General features: G+C 48.0%; 1 protein-coding gene across 1 annotated transcript in view; it reads left to right on the plus strand.

The window, feature by feature from the left end:
• Nucleotides 1–22,640, plus strand: part of Serhl2 (serine hydrolase like 2) — a 110,249-nt gene that overhangs the window by 54,525 nt on the left and 33,084 nt on the right. The window contains exons 4-10 of the mRNA XM_035438811.1: nt 18,414–18,563; nt 18,645–18,758; nt 19,076–19,117; nt 19,474–19,493; nt 19,810–19,884; nt 21,293–21,402; nt 22,324–22,403. Of these exons, the coding sequence (XP_035294702.1) occupies nt 18,414–18,563; nt 18,645–18,758; nt 19,076–19,117; nt 19,474–19,493; nt 19,810–19,884; nt 21,293–21,402; nt 22,324–22,403 (591 nt within the window). The remainder of the gene's footprint in view (nt 1–18,413; nt 18,564–18,644; nt 18,759–19,075; nt 19,118–19,473; nt 19,494–19,809; nt 19,885–21,292; nt 21,403–22,323; nt 22,404–22,640) is intronic.

The raw sequence follows: 22,640 nt of genomic DNA on the forward strand, positions 1-22,640 counted from the left end.
ACTCCAAAGTATTTTTACCAATTCATCCTGCAGCCCAGATTGAGAGAGGATCAAACGCAGTTAACATCCTGAAGATAGCCCCTTCCAGCCTGCTTCTCCCTGCCGCATGCTTATCTTAGAAAATCTAACAGAATCTGCACTTATCTTGAGGATAATAAGAACCATCCACGGGGGGGGGGGCGTTGGTGGCACATGCCTTTAATCCCAGCACTCAGGAGGCAGAGGCAAGCAGATCTCTGTGAGTTCGAGGCCAGCCTGGCCTCCAGAGCGAGTGCCAGGATAGGCTCCAAAGCTACAGAGGGAAACCCAGAGAAACCCTGTTTCGAAAAACAAACAAACAAAAACCATCCACCAGGGTCTCTCCAACAGATGGTTCTGTTTGTCCTGAAAGACCCCTGGTGGCTCAGGCCCCTAGGATTTTGGCCCAGGACCACGGTGACTCCAATCACCAGGCAGAGGCGAAAGCTTGATGCAAACAGCAAGAGGCTTTATTCAGCTACCAGCGCGCTGGGGTCCGAACTCAAGCTCACACAGGAGTTAAAAGAGTTGGACCCGGGATGAGGTGACCAACAGTTGCATTTTTGATTGGCTGTCTGCATCTGTCAAATTGCACCTCCGGGGGTCATGGAACATTCAGGGCAGCTATATCTCTATTTCTGGAAACCGTTTATCAGGGTGTAATCTCTATTCCTGGAAACTGTTTACCAGGGTGGAATTTCTCAATCCCAACGGTCCTTTTCCGGGCGGGGTCATAGGTTTTCACAGCCCAAGCAGGTTCTTCAGTCCCAGTAGCATCTGCCTGACTTTCAGTGCAGCACAAGGAGGCTGGGGCAGAGGGAAGTCACTGTGCTCCCTGAATATTAGAGACTGCCCCTATGGACACTCAGTGCTCATCCCACCATTCAGGTGCTCTTAGAACCTCAGGAGGCACTGGCCTCTTCTACACCTTTATCCCAGACAGAGGAAGACAGGTCCCTGTGTGTTTGAGGCCAGCCTGATCTACACAGTAAGTTCCAGGACAGCCAAGGCTACATAGAGAAATCCTGTGGGGAGGGAGAGGGTGTTATGCCTAGATCACGGAGTCCCCCAAAACCAACAAGGAGACTGATCCTGTATGTAAAAGTAAAGACCCTTTATTCAAGTTCAAGCTGGGACTTTCTGTCTGTCCTGACACAGTGGTTGAGAGCAGAATGCCCAACCCAGGTGGGGTAGGGTTTTTGTCATAGTAGAGGTTGGGGGTGAGGGGAATTTTAGGGTTCAAGACCCTGATTGACTGACATTTGTTTAGGGGTGTCTGGTGAAAGGGGATGGTTCCAGGCTAAGGGACATCAGGTGATCCTGTCTACAATGGTTGGAATGTTATGAATTTCCTTTGGACAATGTTAGGTACTTGCCCCTTGGATGGTCTGTTCCTGGCTGGTGCCCAGGTGGTCCCAGCTTGTGATCTTTCCCGGAGCCAGGTTTTGCCCCAGGGTAAACTGAAACTTCAGGCCTATTTTCTGGTTGGTTGCCACTGAGTCTTGGCACGGCAGCGGTGCAGCTAAGTGGCAGATGTGTACCAAGTTGCCCTGGGCCCCACAAGAGCACCTATGGGTTCTTACTTGGAACCATGCTAGGAGCATTCTCTGTTCCAGAAAGACAATGGGATACATTAGCAATGTCTTGCTTCCTTTTGCTCTGCATGGGAACCTTTGGGGAGTTCACTTAACAAGCTAAGAACTCGAGGCCTGTGCCAGCACCGTCACCATGTGTATGCTGCTCCTGTGGCTCCTGCACCTGGGGAAGCATGATTGTGAAATGTGTAGGTGACATGGAACTGTGTAGGTGTGTCTGGGGGGAGGGAGAAGGGGGGAGGGGGATGGCACAGCTGTTTTATGCAGTGGTGTCATTCCCTCTCCTTACTGCAGGTGGCGCTGTTGCTCCCTTGAAGCAGACACTGCTATGAGGATGATGGGAACTCAAAGCCTGGCAAGCCTGTACTCCTTTTCCTCCCTCCTCCTAGGTGGCCTTAAGGTTCTGTGGCACCTTTGTCACACAACATAGACATCTTCACTAGTGTGTGAGGGACTAATGCTTCTTCCAGCACCATGTTCCTGAGGGAGCACCCGTTTCTCACGCTTTAAAAACTCCCCCTGAAGGCCAACAAGCTGGCTCAGAGGGTAAAGACACTTGCCTTGTGTGGTGGTTGAAAGAAAATGGGCCCCAAAGTGAGTGGCACTATTAGGAAGAGGAAGTATGTTACTGTAGATGTGGGCTTTGAGGTCTCATAGACACTCATGATACTACCCAATGACACAGTTCACTTCCTGTTGCCTTCTGATCAAGAGGCAGCTGGCACCATGTCTCCTTGCACGCCGCCACTCCCAGCCACCATGCTCCCTGCCATGAAGATAATGGACTGAACCTCTGAAACTGTAAGCTGCCTTACAGTGTCTCTTCACAGCGATAGAAACCCTAACTAAGACATCAGGCAAAACTAACAGTTGGAGCTCAGTCCCTGAAACCTACAGTGGAAGGAGAAAACTAGCTCCTAAAAGTTGAGAACCAACTCCCAAAAGTTATCCTCTGCCTTCCACATGTGTTCTCTCTCCTCTGTCCTCTCTCTCTCTCTTTCACACACAGACACTAATAAATAAATAAATAAATAAATAAATAAATAAATAAATAAATAAATTTAAAATTAAGAAAAGTTCCTGAGGATCCAGGCATGGTAGCACCTACTCGTAACCTAAACACTCAAGAGGGAGAGCCAAGAAGACCAGGAGCTCAAGGTCATCCTTAGGGATATATGAGTTCAAAACCAGCCTGTGTTGCAGAAGATCTGTCCCAGAACAAACAAACAAGGATAATCCTGATTTAAAACAAACAAACAAGAACACCCACAAATCCAGTCATCAGTGACTTCAACGTTGGTCAGCTTGCTTTCTTTGCTTTGAATTTACTGTTGAGATGGCGGGGTCACCATGCCTGCTGATCTGCAAACTGTGTCAGGACTCAAAGTCTAACCTGTGACAACAGTGTCAGGGCTGCTGAACTCCTTTGAGAGGGACAGGCCAGTTTAGTCTGAAGCAGAAATTAAAACTAGGACTGCTTAAAATGATCTCTTTATGCTAGGCATGGCAGAGGCAGGTGGATTTCTGTGAGTTCGAGGACAGCCTGGTCTACAGAGTGAGTTCTAGGACAGCTAGGGCCACACAGAGAAACCCTGTCTCATAAAACCAAAAAACCAAAACCAAAACAAAACTAAAACCCAGACAAACAAAAAAGATCTCTCTTGGGAACCGGGTAGAACTTTTCAGGATGGAGCTTTCCAGGGTGGAGATTGGTGGAATTTCTCGCCCAGAGACTGGGTTTTTTACTCTGTAGAGTGGGGCCAGGATCCAGCAGTAAGGAGAGTTAGGGTACTCTGTGAGTGGAGCCTGGCAGTTAGAGGTCCTGGGGGAGGGGTCTGGCCACTCATTTGGTTCCAGGGACTTATACTCATTCTGAGCTTGGTGGGTAGCACAGGCCTTTAATCCTAGCACTAGAGAGGAAGAGGCAGGTGGATCTCAATAAGTTCGAGGCCAGCCTGGTCTACAAAGTGAGTTCCAGGACAGCCAGGACTGTTACACAGAGAAACCCTGTCTTAAAAAAACACTAAAACATCCTGGTCTACAGAGCGAGTTCCAGGACAGCCTCCAAAACAATACAGGGGAAACCTGTCTCAAAAAACCAAAAAGAAAAAAAAAAAAACATTAAAAAAAAGAAAACAAACAAATACATTCCTGATGTCATGTAAATAAAGCCTTTTTATGTTAAAAAAAAAAAGAATCCAGCTTCTGTATATTTTGCCTTGTGTGTGGTGGGGATGGGGGATTTGGGGGGTGTGGGTGGAACCTGGGGCCTTCATCTGCTGGGTTGTGCTCTCCCTCTCACCCTAACCCAGCCCCAGCCATTCTAAAACAATGTTACACAAGCTGTAACCAGTAGAAAGCTCTTTCAGCTCTTGGTTCAGTTTCTTGCCCTTGAACCTATTCTTACTAGTGTCTGACAAGTGCAAAGACAGAAGCAGACAGGTCCCATCTGCCCAGGATACGGGAGAGAAGAGACAAGGCTTCTTAAGCCCAAGAATCAAGAGAAAAGCCTGGTGGCTCGGTGATTTTGCTGTGATGAGGGACCTGGATAAAATTGACTTAAAGGAGAGGGTTGACTTTAGCTCACAGTTCCAGAGGGATACAGTTCATCACGGCAGGGAAACATGGCAGCAGGAAGGGAAATCCGGGTGATGGGAGCAAGAGGCTGCATGGCCCCATTTTATCCTCTCAGAGAGAAGAGATCAAAGAGTGCAGGTCACAGCCAGGAAATAGGTACCACCCACATCCGCAGAGCTTCCTATCTCAATTCAACCCATCAGAGTAATCTCCTGCAGGCATGCCCACAGGCTGTCTCCCTAGGATCTCTATGTTCTATGACGTTGACAATTCACACTCACCATGACTGGGCAACACAGAACTCTGCTGGAAGCAAGTGTATCTGTGAGATAGAAGCTACACAGAAAAGCACGTGGCACCGGGGCATCTTAGTGTCCATCTGGCTTTTTTGAAACAGGGTCTTATGTAGCCTTGTCTAGCCCGGAGGTGACTATGTAGACCAGGATGGCCTCAAACTTACAGAGATCCTTCTGTCTCTAGCTCCCAAATGCTGCTGGAATTAAAGATACGCACCACCACACCTAGTCCTAGCTACTTTTTCTTTTTCTTCAAAACAGGGTATTTCTGTGTAGTCCTGGAACTCATGCTATAAACCAGGCTGGCCTTGAATTCAGAGATCTGCCTGCCTTTAAGGCCTCCTAGTGCTGGGACTAAAGGAGTGTGCCACTACCCAGCATATTTTCTTTTTTCTGTAAGACAGGGGCTCATGTAGCCCAAGCTGAAACTCGAACACACACAGAAAGAAAGAAAGAAAGAAAGAAAGAAAGAAAGAAAGAAAGAAAGACCAAATGAATAAGATGCTGAAGGTAGTAATAGCCTGATAACCCTGCTTTGGGGGAGGGGAGGAGTTGTTTTGGGGTTTTGCTTGCTTACTGTGTGGTTGACATGGAAGAGGTTTTCTGTGTTCTTGTAACTGCCTAGGAGCTGGGCTCTTCCCTCCCCCTTGTTCTACTTCCTTTGAGCAACCCCATCCATTTTGTGTGATTGGCATATACATATTCTAAGGCAGCCTGCCAGCCAGAGCCCTTCTTCCCAGAGGCCTGAGGGATGGGCTGTCAGATTGGGAAACAGTGATGTGACTTTGTTGCTACTGGAGCCATCTTCCCCTGCTGCATGGACAGGAAGCCCCACTCTGGGGCAAAGGGGATGATGGATTGATTTCACAGGAGGCCCTGGTCCCCAGTGTTGCTAGCATATGCCCCGCCTTGGAGGCCCCGACTGTCTTCACAGAGACCAAACACAATTGATGGATAATTTATAAAGAATAGTTTATTTGGTTCCCTGTTCCAAGAGCTGGGACAGCAAGCTGGAGGAGCAGCCTCTGAGGAAGGCCTTCAGCTTAGCCACAGAGTGGCCAAAAGCAGAAGTGCCCAGTCCAAAACCAGTTCAAGCCACTCCTACAAGACTAATCCAGCTGGGTGTGGTGATACACAGACCTTTGATCACAGTGTAGTAAAGTAGAGGCAGGTAGATCTCTGACTTCAAGGCCAGCCTGGTCTATGTAGAGGTTTCTAGAGGTACATGAAGATACTCTGTCTCAGGAAGAAAGAGAGAGAGAAAGAGAGAGAGAGAGAGAGAGAGAGAGAGAGAGAGAGAGAGAGAAGAAGAAGAAGAAGAAGAAGAAGAAGAAGAAGAAGAAGAAGAAGAAGAAGAAGAAGAAGGAAAGAAGGAAGGGAAGGAGCGAGGGAGGGAAGGAGGGAGGGAGGAAATGGAAAAAGGTGGGGCTGGAGAGATGGCTCAAGGTACTGCTTTTCCAGGGGACCCCAATCGGTTCCTGGCACACACACAGCGATCAGGAACCAGTGCCTGTGATTCCAGATCCAGAGGATTCAAAGCTTCTGGCCTCCCCAGGCTCTGACACTGGAAAGCACCACCTGCCTCCCCAGTACACATAATTAAGACTATTTTTTTAAGCACTAATTTGTTCATAAGAGCACTGCCTTAACCACCTGTCCGGCTTCCGCAGTTTGATGCTGCAGCACACAGGTCCACACCAGATGCCAGAGCCAGGGCTTGAAAACAAAAAATGTTCCTTAGATTCTCTGACTCTGAGCAGTCCGTGCACATCTGAAAAACCTCGCCAGCGCAGATGTGAGATGCTATTTACTCATGTAGAGAAAGCAGAGCCCTTCTCGGCCTTTCCTTCTGAAGGGTCCAGGAATATAGAAATATAAAATTGTAAGCCTAAATACATTTTGAAAAAGAAAATAAAGCTGCAAGCACTGTTAACCTTTAACAACAGCTTTCTGCCTTCAAAGCAGACACCCTGGCAGCCACTGTGTACTGTCTCCCACCTCCCGGCTTCCCAGCAGACAAAGGTTAGCTTCTAACCATTGCCTCTATGGGACCATCTGTGTGTATTCCCTTAAATTTTAACTGTCCTCCTATGTGACTCTACTCTCTGCCTTGCGTTCTTTCAGGGACATTGAAAAGTGACTGTATCAGCCACAGGCTTTCACAACATCCTAACATCCTATAACCAAAAGTTGTAAAACTTAAAATGTAATGTGACTTAAGCCTGACCTCGAGGTTGTAAAAGCTCTTTGACCACACCTGGTGCTTGATTTTACTATAAGAGGCCCCAAACCAGTCCACCATTGCACAGTTTCAGAAGCCCTATGGTGATTTTTTTTTCTTTTTCTGGAATAAAACTTGCTTCTGGTTTAATAGACTTTGGTGATCTGTCCCCCATCATTGCTCGGCCCTGGTCTGCCCTGGACCCAACACCTCCAAATGAGGGTGAAACCACCCAACTGGAAGACACTGGCAAATTAACAGCTAGAAGCACGGGCCCTCTTTGGAGGACAGGTCCTGAGGTCCCTCCCCCGGAAGTCCCGGACTGATGATAAACTTGAGGATTCCATGAATCGACCCTGCTCAGAGGCAGACACCCTGGCCTCTGAGCACCTGTCATGGCCAACAGGGGACAGTGCTCAAGACTGGCCCTGGCTGTGGGTGGTGGCTGCTTTGGGGACTCATCTTGCTTTCTAAATAGTAGCAGAGAGCCCTGGATGAGATATGTTTTTGGGGCATTTCTGAAGACCCCTGAGCAACTGTGATGTCTTCAGCTCGAGGCTTTTCCAGGCTCTACATGGAAACTGGCTGTGCCCTGGCTCGGTAGAACAAGTGCCAGGTGCCAGGTTGAAACATTTGAGCAGCTGCTGTGTTAAAGTATCACAGGGATCGCTAACTGAGGGTTCAAGCTGCAGAAGCCCCTCCCGGAGTGCATCTGGAATAGGCCGGGCCCTTGCATCTCATCCCTAGCATAGTGGACTGCTATGGAGCTGGGGGCAGCTGAGGGAATTTAGTTTACCTTGATGTGTCTAAACTGAAGGTCCTCACTCAAGTTGCCTTTCTTTAGTAAGGTTAATTTATCGAGGACCAGCAAGGGCAGAGGCTGCCCTGGGTGCCATGACTGGAGAGGTGAGGCCTCCAGCTGTTATTTCCTCAGCCCCCTGGAGCAAGGCTCCGCCTTTGTCCGAGGTTCAGCTCCCAGAGAATGTGTCTCTGAGATGGGCATGAAGAGGCTTTTGGGAATCCTTTGAGGTAGAGAAGGATGCAGGTGTGTGGGCACGCAGCTGGCGTTCTTCTTCAGCTTCCCAGACTGCAGGGAGCTCTGGAGTTAGGGTCGTCCCTCTGTGTTGTCCTGAGCCAAGGGCAAGGGCTGCGTTTTGTACCACTGTACCCATTGGTCATTGCGGTGAGCTGCTCTTGGGAGAACATACATAACCCAGAGCAAGACTCTCTTCGATAGGCTGGGCAGGGGTGGCACATGCTTTTGATCCCACCACTCAGGAGGTAGAGGCAGGCGAATATCTGAGTTCACGGCCAGCCTGGTCTACAGAGCTAGGTCCAGGACAGCCAGAACTGTTATAAAGAGAAACACAAAAACACAAAAACAAAACAAAACTCCCTCCATTGAAAGGCAGTCCCGGCAGAGCTTCGAGAGCATTCTGCAGTAGCTGAAGGAAGGACCGTGGATTGTTTCCCTATGGGCCCTGAGCCTGGGTTTTCCACGCTCCACCCTTCTGTATGCTTGACTTATTATTCTTTTGCTGTGTAGCTTGTAAAGTAGATAATGGTCAGGGCACAGCTTCTTTTGAAAAAGAGGGGTGGGTGACTTTTTTCCCCAGACAGGTTAGAATTGGAATATAAAACTTAACTCCTAATTCCTGGGACAGAGACTTTGATCCAAGGATCAAGTAGCCAACCCTGGTGACTGGTATTGCCTGGTGACAGTCACAAAATATAAACGTGGCTCCTCAGAGTCTATTCTTGTGACTATGTGGAAGGAAGGAGACAGCCCCCACCCCCAAAAAGAAGTTCTGTGAATTAGGCACACACATTGAAGGTAAGTCCTGTATTCTAAAAAAAAAAAAAAAAAACCCAGCTTCCAGGCTGAAGAAATACCATCTGCCCAGGCACGGGAGTGTGAAGAGGTGTGACATGTTCAGAGAAGTCATGCATTTATTCATTCAACAAATATTTACTGAGCACCTGCTATGCTCCAGACGTGATCTCAGGCTGGAGGTACAACTGTGAAGAAAACACAGCCCCTGCCCGGGGACAGCTGACATTCAAAAGAAACACAACCAACAAACAGGTGGTAACTGGTTGGCCAGAAGCCCCTTAGATACCCAGAAAGCCCTGGGAAGGGAGGATTCTATATGACTGGTGAGGGACAGTGTTGCCATCCCACAAGGTCAGGTGCCTAAGTTAGAGCCAGGAGGCTAAGGCCTTGCAGGAATCCATGGGCTCTCAAGAAAAAGGGGCTGGCTTTCGAGGGCCTGGAGGGTGGAAAACACTGGGGCCAGCTAGAGGCCTCCTCCGGGACAGGAGACTAATGAGTCAAGGTCAGGGTCACCCCTCATCTCACCAGCACACTCCAAGCACAGAATGAACCCATACCCATTGTGGGGACTGGGAAACAGACATCCTCAAGAACACTGAGAGTGGGGCCAGGGAATGAACACCACCAGCCATGCCTGGATGTTCTGTGAAAAAAATGCAGTGACATGGTCTGAGTGGTTCCATTTCTGAACATGACTGGGAAGAAAAGAAAAACCCACCTCCCCCATTAGATGGTGGGAGCTGGAGATTCTAGTCAGTTACCTAATCAACCGTACAAAATGCAAGCCTCGCTGGGTGACTGAGGAGATCAATGTGCAGTATGCAGGATGCCTGCGAGGGTGTTCCTGGAGGGCAGGAGGCACATCCATCAGCATAATAATGATTTGTGTGAGGTTTGTGCTATTATTTCTCTTTGGTGCAGGAACTAGGAGCAAAGAGAGTTACCGAAGTAAGTCCATTTTGTCTGATTGATTAATAAAGTTATATTTGGCCTGCATGGATTTCTGTGTACCATGTGTGTGCCTGCTGCTCTCTGATGCCAGAAGAGGGCATTGGATCCTCTGGAACTGGAGTTGCAAGTGGTTGTAAGCCACCATGTTGGTGCTAGAAAATGAACCCAGGTGCTCTACAAGAACAGTCAATGGTTTTAGCTGCTGAGCCATCTCTCCAGCTCTTGTTTCACTATTTTGTTTTTAATTACGTGTGTGTGTGTGTGTGTGTGTGTGTGTGTGTGTGTGTGTGTGTGTGTGTGTGTGTGTGCTGGTGCACATTGAGACATTGAGTACGGTTCCACTGGAGGCCAGAAGAGGGCTTTGGATGCCCTGAATCTGGAGTTACAGAATGTTTTTGGCCTTTATGTCAAGGGCTCTCTCAACCTGTGGATTGTCCCCTGGGGGTCAAATGACACTAGCAAAACTACGGTTATGAAGTAGCAACGAAATGATTTTATGGTTGGGGTCACCACAACATGAGAACCACTGCTCTGTGAAGATCCTGGGAATTGAACTCAGGTCCTCTCGAAGAACAGCCAGTGCTTTTAACTGGTGAACCATCGAGCCATCTCTCTGGCCTGGTTTTCTGTTTGTTTGGAGTTTTCTTGGGGTGAGGGACATTGCCTCGCTGTGTTGTTCAGGCTGCTCTCCAACTCTTGGCCTTAAACAATCCCCCTGCCTCAGCTTCCTACACTGTGCCTGAGTTTCCCTCTCCTTTTCAGTTTTTGGAACAATGCTGGGGATTGAACCCAGTGCTTTGAGGTGCTGAGCAGGCTCTACCACTAAGCTCTTAGCTTTTATTGGGACTTGTTGCTGCTGTTGTTTTTGTTTTCTTGAGACAGGGTCTTACCATGTATCCCTGTCTAGCCTGGAACTCACTATATAGAAGAGGCTACCCTAAAACTCACAGAGATCTACCTGCATCTGCCTCCCAATGCTGGGGATGAAGGCATAGGCCACTATAAATAGCCCAAGCCTTTATTTTTGAGGTGGGGTCTCATGTATGCCTGTTAGCCTTAAAGTCCCTACGGAGCCTAGGATGACCTTGCCTTTCTGAGGCCCCTTCCTTTGCATTCCAGATGCTGGGATTAGAGGTGTTTGGTGCCCCAACTCCTGGTTTATGTGGTGCTGAGGACCAAAACTCAAGGCTTCAAGAATGCTAGGCAAGCACTCTACTGAGCTACATCCTGGACTTGAATTTTCTCTGCTTCTTACAAGGTTTATATCTGGTTTGTTGTTGTTGTTTTTGTTTGTTTCTGAACAGTGATCCATCAAGTATCAGGTAGCACCACTAAATCTTCTTATCTAGAACAGCTGACCTCCCCAACTTTATTCTGGTGAGGTCAGGTCTGTGAAGAGATGGGGCCATTTACCTTAGGAACTTTTTTCTTTTCTTAACATTTATTTATTTGCTAGGCTAAGAAATGGGGCAAAGGTGAAAAATCTTTGCAGGCTATTCACCTGAAGATTAATATGCGAAATATATAAAGAGCTTACATAACTAAACACTAGAGAGCCAAACAATCAAACCAATAAAGGAACAAAAAGAACTGAACAGAGAGTTCTCAAAAGAAGCAAGAATGCAGGCCAGGTATGGCAAAGCAGAGCTGCAGTTCTGAACTCAGGTGGCACAGGCAGGAAAAGCAGTGAAGGGAGGAGGGGAAATGGGCAAATCAGTAGTATTTGAGAGAATAAGAAAAGCCCAACTTGTATCATTCAAAATAACCAGGAAAAAACCCTAAACCTTTCAATATTCAAAGAAAGAGAAAAAATTAATCTAGAGCAAATCTAGGACTTTAAGGCTCACCAGACTGAGACAAAGGGTTCCTGAATATCTGAGACCAGCTTGGGCTACAGAATAAGACCTTGTGTTAAGAGAGGAATTAATACTTCCTTGTTTTGTTTTATGTTAGGGTCTCACTATGTTCTCCATGCTGGGCCTGAACTCACTAGGCAGGTTTTGAGGACTCATATATGCTCAAGCCCTGCCCAGTGTCTCAGTTCACTTCCTGTGGCCTTTGGATCAAGATTTAAGGACTCTCAGCTCCAGCACCATGTCTGTCTGCCTGCTGCCTTGCTCCGTAGCATGATGACAATGGACTAAACCTCTGAACTGTAAGCCAGCCCCAATTAAATGTTTCTCTTTATAAGAGTTGCGGTGGTAATGGTCTCTTCACAGCAACAGAAACCCTAACTAAGACACATTTGATTCTGTTTGCTTGTTTCTTTGCTAAGAGTTTTTATCATTCCCTTTCCTGTTCATGTGGATTTTCTTATGTCCTATTTCAGAGAAAGTGTGCCCCAAAATAATTTAGTACCCAAACTCCCTATAAGGTTTGTTTTGAGACAGGTTCTTTCTATATAGGCCTTGGGTGGCCTTGAACTCACAATCTTCCTTCCTCATCCTGCCTTCTGAGTACAGTCCCATCCCAAATGCAAATTCTAAAACTGGTGCCATACCTGAGACTTAAAAATGCATTGAATGGACTCAATAATGACCCAAGATGACAGAAGAGTCAATATATTTGGAAACAGAGTCATAAAAAATGATCCTACCTGGGAGCCATATGTGCTGCTCAGTGGCTAGCCTGAGTGAGTTCCTGCTTCCATCCCTGTCAGCAGCAAATAAACAAACTTTCATGTGAAGAACATGGAAAAAGATGGAGTAAGGTGCATTTGTTTCTATTTGTGCATCTAAGAGTCTCAGTCCCCTCCACCCTAAGACTGTATTTGGGCCAGACTTTGGAACTATGGTGGTTTTTTGTGTTTTTGCTATTTGTTTGTTTGACTTGATTTTTGAGTCAGAGTAGTCCTGGCTGTCCTACAACTCACTCGGTAGACCAGGCTGGCCTCAAACTCAGAGATCCACCTGCCTCTGCCTTCTGAGTGCTGGGATTAAAAGTGTGTGCCACCACTGGGCCAGAACTGAGGTGTTTAAGTGAGAAATGCTCCCCACAGGCTCAGGTATTTGGACTCTTGCTCTCTAGTTGGTGGAGCTGACTGGAGAGGTTATGGAAGTTTTAGGATGTAGAGCCTTGCTGAAAGAAAGAAACACAGCACTAGGGTGGGCTTTGAAGGTTTACAGACCTGCCCTGCCTCTCTCTCTCTCTCTCTCTCTCTGCTTCTTGATCCGTGGTTGAAAAGGTGACCAGCCAGCCAGCTTCATGCTCCACCAGCCATCCGTCCCCCACTATGTTGGACTCTGTCCCTCTGAAACCACAAGCCAGACCAGACCCTTAACCCTTAAGCTGCTTTAGCCAGGGTGCCTCATCACAGCAGCAGAACAGTAACTAATACAAAAGAGATTGTATTTGCTCACAGTTAGAGCATACAGTCCATCATAGTGGGAAGTGGAGAGAGATGGATGCTGGTGCCCAGCTGGCTGTCTCCTTTTCATTCTGCCTGGAACTTCAGCCAATAGCATGGTGTTGCCATAGGTAAGGTGTGTATGTGTGGTGGGGGTTAGTTTCCCACATAAAACAATCTAATTTTAGAAAATCCCTCACAGACATGCTCAAAAGTCTATTTCCAGTATGATTCTAAATTCAGTCATGTTGAGAGTAAAGATCAACCACCCGAGACAACCAAGGTGATGAAACACACAGATTTGTATTTCTTCTCAACAAACAATTCCCCCATAATATAACAAGCCCTTTCTGACTAAACCCTGTCTCAAATAAGTAAATAAATAAATAAGAATAATTCTTTTAAAACGTCTTCTCATTTGAATTTTTTGAGTTGTCTTGTTTCTTGAGATAGGGTCTCACTATTTAGCCCTGGCTGGCATGTAACTCACAGAGATCCTCCTGCCTCTGCTTGCTGGGTGCTGGGATTACAGACTTGTGCTACCATGTCTGGTTAAGTTTGTTGTTGTTTTGAAACAGTCTTCCTTTGTAGCCTACACTGGCCTTGAACTTGAGATCTTCCTAGCTGGGCCCCTCAACCTCTGAGATTAGAGACTTGTGTCACCATGCAAGACTCTGGTCTGAATTTCTTTCTGCAAAAGTAAACTTAAATTTTGGTATAATTTGCCGGGCAGTGGTGGTGCATGCCTTTAATCCCAGCACTCGGGAGGCAGAGGCAGGCAGATCTCTATGAATTCAAGGCCAGCCTGGTCTGCAAGAGCTAGTTCCAGGATAGTCTCCAAACCTACAGAGAAACCCTGTCTCGGAAAACAAAACAAAAACAAACAACAACAACAAAAAATTTGATATAATTTTTTATTTATAGGGGGAAAAAACTGCAACGAGAGTCCAGAACTTCCTTTATACACCACCACCCCTCTTCCTACACAGTTATCCTCTTACAAGCCATAGACAGACAGAGATAAACACTGGTCTGCTGCTGTTAGCTACGCTCTAGGTTTCATGTAGACTCCACCAGATCTTCCTCTTCTTTTTCTGTTCCAGGATCCCATGCTGTGTTTAGTGTCAGGGGTGATTTCCATTTCATAGACTTAGCTGGGGTTTCCTCTTGCTGATGGGGAAGGAAACTCCTGGGGAACTCTTGTCTCTCTCAGCTGGGGATGTGAGCATTTATGAAATCCCTTCCACCTCTCCAGAAGTGCCTGCTGTTCCAATTCCAGGGAAGAGTAAGCACTGGTAAGGACACAAGACCTTAGAAAACACTCACAAATTCAACCCACCCTCTCTGCACTGGTGCAGGTGCTTGTGTGAGCCCCTAGAGAGAGCCTGGGGCAGCCTGACCTTAGCCTTTCTCAGCCAATCCAATTGTCAGTCGTTGGCTGAATCCCTCCTGGGTGCAAGGCCTTCTGGTAAATGTTAGGGGAAAATAGTTTTAAAACAACCATATCCTACTTTTCAGAAGCCAGTGTGAGGTGGTGGTATACGCCTTTAATCCTAGCACGGGGTGGGGGTGGGGGGCGGCAGGTAGAGGCAGAGCTCTGTGAGTTCCAGGCCAGCCTAGTCTTCAGAGCTATTTTCAGGACAGCCAGAGCTACACAGCGAAACCCTGTCTCAAAAAAACAGGAAAAAAAGAAAGAAAAGGAAAAGAAGGCAAAATGCATCCAGAGAGAGAGAGAGATTGAGAGATTGACAGCGAGCTAGACCCAAGTCCAGGTGAAAGGCAGGTAGCAACAGTGTGAACACAGGCAAGGTGACATTTCCATCAGGGAGGACTAAAAGGACTTCTGGGGAAGCTGACTTTTGAAACCAAGCCTTGAAAAGAGGGTAGACTTGCAGGGGAAAGGTGGAAGGGACAGCATTCTGGCTTAGAGGTATAGAAAGCTAGAGACAAGTGCAGTGAATGGACTGTGGGGGGGTTATTATTTTAATTAGGCAAAGATGTGTTCCATTTGTTTATGCTGCGTAATATTACTTTAAATGTGGAAAGCTGTGTTACTTTTTTTAAAAAAGATTTTATTTATTTATTTTGTATACAACATTCTGCTTCCATGTGTATTTGCGCACCAGAAGAGGGCACCAGATCTCATAACGGATGGTTGTGAGTCACCATGTGGTTGCAGGGAATTGAACTCAGGACCTCTGGAAGAACAGTCAGTGCTCTTAGCCTCTGAGCCATCTCTCCAGCCCCCTGTGTTACTTTTGTTTGTGCTGCATTTGTTTAATTTTGGAAAGATGTGTTGCATTTGTTTCACCTTGCCAGCCTAAGGCACCTGATTGGTTTAATGAAAAGTGGAATGGCCAATAGCTGGTTAGGAGAAAGGATATGCAGGGCTGGCAGGCAGAGAGACTATGAGAAAAAGAGTGAGAGGGAGAAAGGAAGGGAAGAATGAGGAAGAAGAGAGGAGAAAACGAGGGAGACACCCAGGCCCAGATGCCAGGCATCTGATATCCTGCAGATAGTAATACATACATACAGAAAAAAAAATAAAAAAGGTAAAAAGCCCCAAAGCAAAAGGTAAAGAAAAATAGATTAAGTTAAAAGAACTAGCAGAAATGAGTGTAAGCTAGGCTGAGCACTCATAACTAATTAGTCTCTCTGTGTCATGGTTTGGGTGCTGGTGGGTGGTCCAAAATAAAAAGCCTGGTACAGGGGACAGCACAGGGTTCTCATGTAAAGGAGAAAATAAGGGCCCCTGGCATCCTCTAATGCTGTTGAAGGAGATCTACCTCTCCCTAGCTGGCATCCAAAAGCATCTGGATTCTCACACAGAGGTAAAAGCAGAGTTGGGATAGATGGACTTGTGGGAGCTTGTGGTAGTACTGGGGTGGAGTAGAGGGCATGGCAGGAAGTGGATTGCCTTATAGGGCCATAAGCATGGAATCCAAGGGGATCACAGGAGAGGAACGGGGAGAGGCAGGCAAGAAAAAGGCTGGATAATACTGGAATGTGAGGATGAGGATGAGGCTGGATGGAGGGAGGATGGCTGAGGTCATGGGGCCAGCAGGACAGACAGGAGCCAGCTGAGGCCAGGTCTGTTGAAGGATCTGGTTGAACCAAGGGAGTTTTGAGGTCAAAGGTACATCTTCTGAGATGCCAACCCAGAAGTCAGGCAGGCTGGAGACTGCTGCCCAAGTACAAGTGTCTTTGGCAAAGACACCAGCCAGCCTGGCAGTCACCATGAGTATCTGTGCTCCACATAATTCAGTGAAAGTCCATTTCCTTGGGGAATGAAATAATTTCTTCAACATATGTAGCACTGCTTGTAGCGTATAGAAAAGCTCTCATGGTGCTGGGAGTGTAGCTAAGGCTTGTGTGTGTGTGCCTGGCACGCACTAACCCAGAATTTGATCTCCTATTTCCATAAAACAATCAATCTTGTAACCCAAGTATTGTGGAGGGGGAGCCAGGAGGCTCAATTCAAGCTCATCCTCAGCTACATTGTTAGTCCCAACCCTGTCTCAAAGAACAAATAGAACAGAAAAGTTTGCGTTGTCCCATCTCCTAACCTCCCCAGAGTCAAATCACTCAGTCCTGTGGCCCCATTACTTCCCAGTCTCAACTTTCTCTACACAGTGGCCCTGCCCAGCCTTCGCTTAACCTCCTGCAACCCTCTTTTCACAGGGTCTGTCCTGTCACCCTTTAGGGAACTCGCCACACTGATTTCCTCAGTGACTGGGTCTGTGGCTCACTGGTTAGGACAGTGAGCCACTCTGCTCCTGAGATCAACTCCTGTTCCCAGAGGTTAGCCTGGAAAATTTCAAAAGTGCAAGAGGTGTGGATTTCTTCTTATACTATAAAGTATAATGCTTGCATGTGTTCACTAGGGGAGTGTTTTGTGATTTGGGTTCCTAGGGTTTTGTTTTAGGGTGGGTTTGTCCGGGTTGAATCTCAAAGTGTATCCCAGGCTGGCCTCCAGTCACCATCTGCCTTTACCAGCATTCTGAGTGTAACATACCCACAGCCTGACTCCGGGTTTTTCACCTTTTCTGGACTGAAACTGTTTAGAATCTTTCCTTGCCTGGGGGCTGTTTCCACAGACCCATCAATTACAATACATTCATTTACTCATTCAATTATCAAAGTAGATAGTGCCTGGTGCAAATGAGGGCCACAGTGCTCACACGGATGACATGAAACACTGTGACACACTCGGCCAACATGCTTTGATCGCCATGGGGCCACAGGGGACTTGTTTAACACCTAGTACCATGTGGGCCTGCCCAGGAATTGGTCCTGCCACCTACATGTCCTTCAGAAACTTGTCTGCTCTCTCCACCATAGCCCACCACAGCACCCACCTTAGCAGCCCAGCCTGAGCCAGGAGCTGGGCAGTGCCAGAATCTCTGTGGGTCTCACTGGCCAGAGACCAAAGGAAGGCGGGGCCTAAGTAGGGCGGGAACAGCTTGATGGGCTCAGGGACTGTAGTAGGAGCTTGTGGGGGTGGAACTGGGGTTTGGACAGGGACTGTCTGGGAGGAGACCCATTGGACTGTGGCTAGCCTGGATGAAAAGTCAGCGGGCAGGGATCTAACTTCTGAGTCCTTCCTGTTCCTGTGACCTTCTGGACAAGGAGTGACAGCCACACAGACACAGCAATGGGTGAAAATGTCCCTGGGGCCTCTTAGATCAGAGTGGGAAGGGGGAGGCCTAATGAGATCCCCCATGAACCCACTCACTTACTCTAGCTGAGAGAGCTGACACCCACAGCCCTCCCTACTGCCTATCCAGGCCTAGTCATCAGCTCTGGAATTCAGCAGAGCCAGACTGTGGGATCCGAATGAGCCACATGGCTGCTGAGTTCGGATAGCACTTAGATTAGAGGAGTGTGTCTATTGGTATTTGGGGTTCAACTTTGGGGCCAGCAGCATGAGAGGGCCAGCTCTGGGACAGCTGACCTGAGTGGGCCCAGCTGGAGTCCAGGAACCATGCTTTCTGCCTTGAATCCTCTCTGAATGACTATGTATCTCCTTGTTTCTCAGTCACCATGTGGGCAGTTGGCTTGTGTGAACGTGTGTGTGTGTGTGTGTGTGTGTGTAGATATATACATATACAAATATATGAAAAAGCATAGATAGCATTCATTGTATGGGGTTCATTAATGCTTGAAGTTTCAGGCACCCATGGGGATTCTTAGAAAGGGTCCCATAGTTAAGAGGCACTGTAATCTGTTTACTCCAGTTTAACAGAAAAGGACTGAGGATAAAGAGGTTTGAAGCAACCAGTCCAAGGTCACACAGCCCCAAGTGGCAGGGTTCAAGCAGCAGCCACCAACCGAAGTGCTTCCAACTATTGGTGTTTGTTCCAACACCAATAGTTACATCCAAAAGGCCTATCCAGCTGTCTCTCACCCAGGGGACCTGATTGGCTTTCCCTCCTCAGGGTATTAGGCAGTCTGTCTGTCCAGAGCCAGGACAGTAGCACCAATGCCCATGCATGCTGGAACATACATAGATGAGGGGCTGAGGAAGTGCTGGGTTCATGGATGCAGGGGACAAATGACTGGTTCTGCCTTACAGGTCTGTTCTCAGAGTTGAGGCTGGCTGTGCCTTGGGGTCACATTGCTGTCAAAGTCTGGGGCTCCCAGAAGAACCCTCCAGTTCTCTGCCTGCATGCCTGGCTTGAAAATGCCAACTCCTTTGACAGACTCATTCCTCTTCTTCCACAAGGTGGGGCTATGGGCTGAGGGACAGGGGAGGGGTGGAAGCTGACACATAGACCCCCTCCTCTTCCTCTTCTCTCTGCTGCAGATTTTCATTATGTGGCCATGGATTTCGGGGGCCATGGGCTCTCCTCCCATTACAGCCCAGGTCTCCCGTATTACCACCACAATTTTGTGAGTGAGGTCCGAAGGGTGGCAGCAGGTGAGCAAGAGCCAGAGCGAGTGCCATGAAGGGGTTATGTGTGTGTTGGGGGAATCCCCTGCCACATCCCCTCTCTTCCTAGGTGGTCAGATGCAGTGTCTGGGAGACAGTAGTGGTTGGGAATGGATGCCTGGGGTCCAGCTCCAGTTCTCCCAGCAACTGAGAAGAGCTTGCTTCCTCCACTAGGAGCTTCTCACAGTGGAGCTGAGCCCCCTCAGCTGGTCTCCCGGGTGGGGGGAGTCCCAAGCCAGGACACAGGAAAAAGTTTAGAGTAAGGCTGGACCATGCCAACCTTCTTTTTAAATTTCTGTTTTCAGCATTTAAATGGACTCGCTTCTCCCTCCTGGGCCACAGTTTTGGTGAGTCAGCTTTACAATGGCCCTGAGATTTCTGGAGGGCTATATGAGGGGGAGAAAATTTGACACAGTGGTATCTGGTGCCTTTTCCTGCCCCTCTGAGGAGGAAGGGAGTCCTCATATGCTTACTTTAGGGACTGTGCCTCTGGTCTCAGAGGGGGTGCGGAGTGTCCTTGTTAGTGTTTTCAATGGAGAGACCTTGGTGGCCCAGGGAGAAGCTCCTCATTGCAGATGAAGAGTCCCAACCCCATGGTGGGAGAGGAGCTGGGGATGGGGCAGCCCCATAAGAAAGGGCTGGGGGAGCATTGGGAGCTGGAGAGGGGTCACATAGATGTCAGCTCTGCTTTCTTGTCTGGCAGGTGGCACTGTGGGTGGCATGGTGAGTAGCTGGCTGTTCTGGGGTCACCTGGGACCTTTCTGGGGGTGTTGGTGGAGAGACCAGTGGGAGGTAGGAAAGGAAGAACCCTTTATACAGTGGATACAGTAGGTAAACAGTACCTCCTTAGCCAGAGGCAACTTCTCATGTACACTGTGTCCTGGCAATGGTTCCCTGTAGCGTTTCTTCATGTCCCATCTAGGGTTATTGCGGTCTGAGACTGGGTCTGGGAGAAGCACACTGAAGGGACAGCAGACTCTAGCTCTGTTGACATCTGTGCCTTCACCCACTCACTTACTCCTCTGTTGTCACTTTCTAGTTCTCCTGCATCTTCCCTGAGATGGTGGACAAACTTATCTTGCTGGACACGTTGCCATTTCTCCTGGATTCTAATGTAGGGAGAGGCTTCTTGGAGGCTGTCATGGGGACCCTAGACTTTGAGGGGTTACCTTCATCTCTGTCTCCTGTGGACATGAAGGACCAGGAGAGTGTGGCAGAGAGGGACAATTAACCAGGGATGTCCCCCAGAGAGGGCAGTATGGTGAAGCTTGTGACCCTAAGATTGTCAGGGACACGGTATGGGAACTCTTGGGAGGCGCATTCTGTGGCCTGGATTCTGCAGAATGCTGGTGTATCCAGCATAGACTGTGAAACAGCAGAAGGTAGATGAAGGGGGCAGCCATGGGTGGAGGAAGTTCTGGGCCACAGGAAGCTCCCTGCCCTAACACCTAACCAATTCCTCTGTGCTGTGCACACGGAACACAACCCTATATATTGACAGTGAGTGTGGCTGATAGAAAAATACCAGCAGCAGTAGTGACGACAGCCAGTACTGTCCCTGTATCTGAGACTAGGCTCTGTCCTTTACCTAATGTGTTACCTTAAGGAAGTTAGTTTGCTCCAGAGGACACCACTGTGTCAATTTCCATCTTCCCATTTTCTCATTTACAAAATGTCCACACCTTCCTGGAGGACAACAACTCATTCTTTCTTTTTTGAGCCAGGACTGCATTCTGTAATCAAGGCTGGCCATGAATTCCTGGCAATCCTCCTGCCCCAACCTCCTAACTAGAATTAGGGTTTTTTGTTGTTGTTTGCTTTGTTGTTTGTTTTTTCAGACATGGTTTTTCTGTGTAGTTTTTGCTCTCTTGGAACTGGCTCTGTAGTCAGACCTCAAACTCATAGATATCCTCCTGCCTCTTCCTCCCAAGTGCTGGGATTAAAGGTTTGCTACCACTGGCTGGCTGGAAATAGTGTTTTATCCCTGTGTCTTAAGTTCCTGCACACTGGAAGCACTCAGTAAGTTTTCATTGCATGAACCATTCACTCACGGGTTAGTGTGGAACCCAATACCCAGGTTGTGCTAAACTTTGCCCTTTGGTCTCTGTATTGTCTCGCTGATGAAACAAGTATAGAGCCTTGGGACATCCTCCTGGTTGGTACTGGGTGGCTGTGAGTCTCCAAACTCTGAACCTGCCATTACTCCATGATGTATAGCCGATGGAATCTCAAACCCGTTCACCTCGCCTACCTGCTCCTGTGACTTGTCATCAGAAATGACAGCATTGACTGAAGTTAGTGAAATAGCTTGCCCTCAGTGCAAACCTAGTGTCACATTCTACAAAGCACAGCCTCTAGCTGTTCCATGCAAGCCTGTGCTGAATGACACAGCACATTAAAGAGGATAACTACCAGGGGCTGATGCCCCTCAGAGAGGCACCGAGGGCAGCAGGCAGGACCAGGGAATGGGTCTTGTCCCTCTCTGGGGTGTCCCTATTCACCAGCTCTGGCTGAATCCTTAGGAAACAGAGAACATCGTGACCTACAAACGGAGGAACATAGAGCACATGTTACATGTGGAAGCTTCCCAGAATTCCTTGAGGGTGTCCAGCATGGAGGAGATATTGCAGAGGTGGGTGCTGGCAGCGAGGGCAGGGCGGAGGAGGGCTAGGACTTGTGTGCCCTGGGTGGACACTCTCCAAGTAGGGAGAAGGTTCAGCTTCCTCCTTCTCCTCCTGCTTTCTCAGGCTCCTCACAATGTCCTTTACCTCCCTGGTATGGACTCCAGGACACTTCTCAGAAGCCCCTTGTTGTCACCACCACTCTTTACTCATGTTGTGTGTGTATGAGGGGCTCTTTCTTTCCCCTCAAGTTCATTCTCTGTTGGCTCATCTCTGCCCTCTCACTACCAATCTTGGGCTACTTAAAAATTACCTTCAGTTTTTCTCCCATTTTCCTGCTGGAAATGTCTGGTAGCTTATATCCCAGAAAATTCACACTGCCGTGAGTCATTGTCAGCCTCTAAAATTGTACCCATGACCCGACCAGGAATGCCCTGGTCATATTTGTATTCACTGCATCTGGAAGTGTGCACAGTAGCACTGGGCTTTGCTCTTTTGTTGTTGTCTAGAGGAGTGGACACACACACACACACAGAATGAGAGGCAGACACACTGATGCTGCAAATACCCCAGTGGTTCAGAAAGACATACACATAGTTCATGGGTAGCCTCCCTTCCCTCCATTTCTCTTCCTCCTCCCTTAAATCCTTTGTGGAGATTGAACCTAAGCCCTCAAGCACTTTACCCCTGAGCCATATCCCTAGCCTTTCTTGTTTGTTTGTTCATTTTCGAGGGATTTAGCTTTAATTCAGGCTGTTCTTGAACTCATAATGAAGCCACCACTGGTCTTGAATTCAAATCTTTCTGCCTCAGCCTCCTTAGGCGCTGGAATTAAAGATGGGCACACCATATCCAGCTGCCTGATCTCCTTTCTGTCCAACCCCTGCTCCTGATCAAGGCATAGTTCCTTTAGTGTCTTTCTGTCTCCCCAGGCTCCTGAATAAAAATAGCCAATTGAATAAAGAATGTGGGGAACTCCTGCTGCAGAGAGGAACCACAAAGATGGCCACAGGTAATTAATTACTCACCTTCTGTTATTACTGAGGGATGACATGGGGGCTTGCTTGTGCCAAGCTGATATTTTTTGCCCAAAGTGTTTCCTTGACTCTTCCATTGCCTTGCACACAGCCATGTGAGAGCAGGGGAAACTGAGGCTGCAAATTGCCGAGTACCTGATACAAGGTCACATAACCGTTGTAGAAAACCACACTCTGTTTGAAGGTTGGTAGGCACTGGGACTGTAGTTGGT

The sequence above is a fragment of the Cricetulus griseus genome, chromosome 2 (genome assembly GCF_003668045.3).
Source record: "Cricetulus griseus strain 17A/GY chromosome 2, alternate assembly CriGri-PICRH-1.0, whole genome shotgun sequence".
NCBI lineage: Eukaryota > Metazoa > Chordata > Mammalia > Rodentia > Cricetidae > Cricetulus > Cricetulus griseus.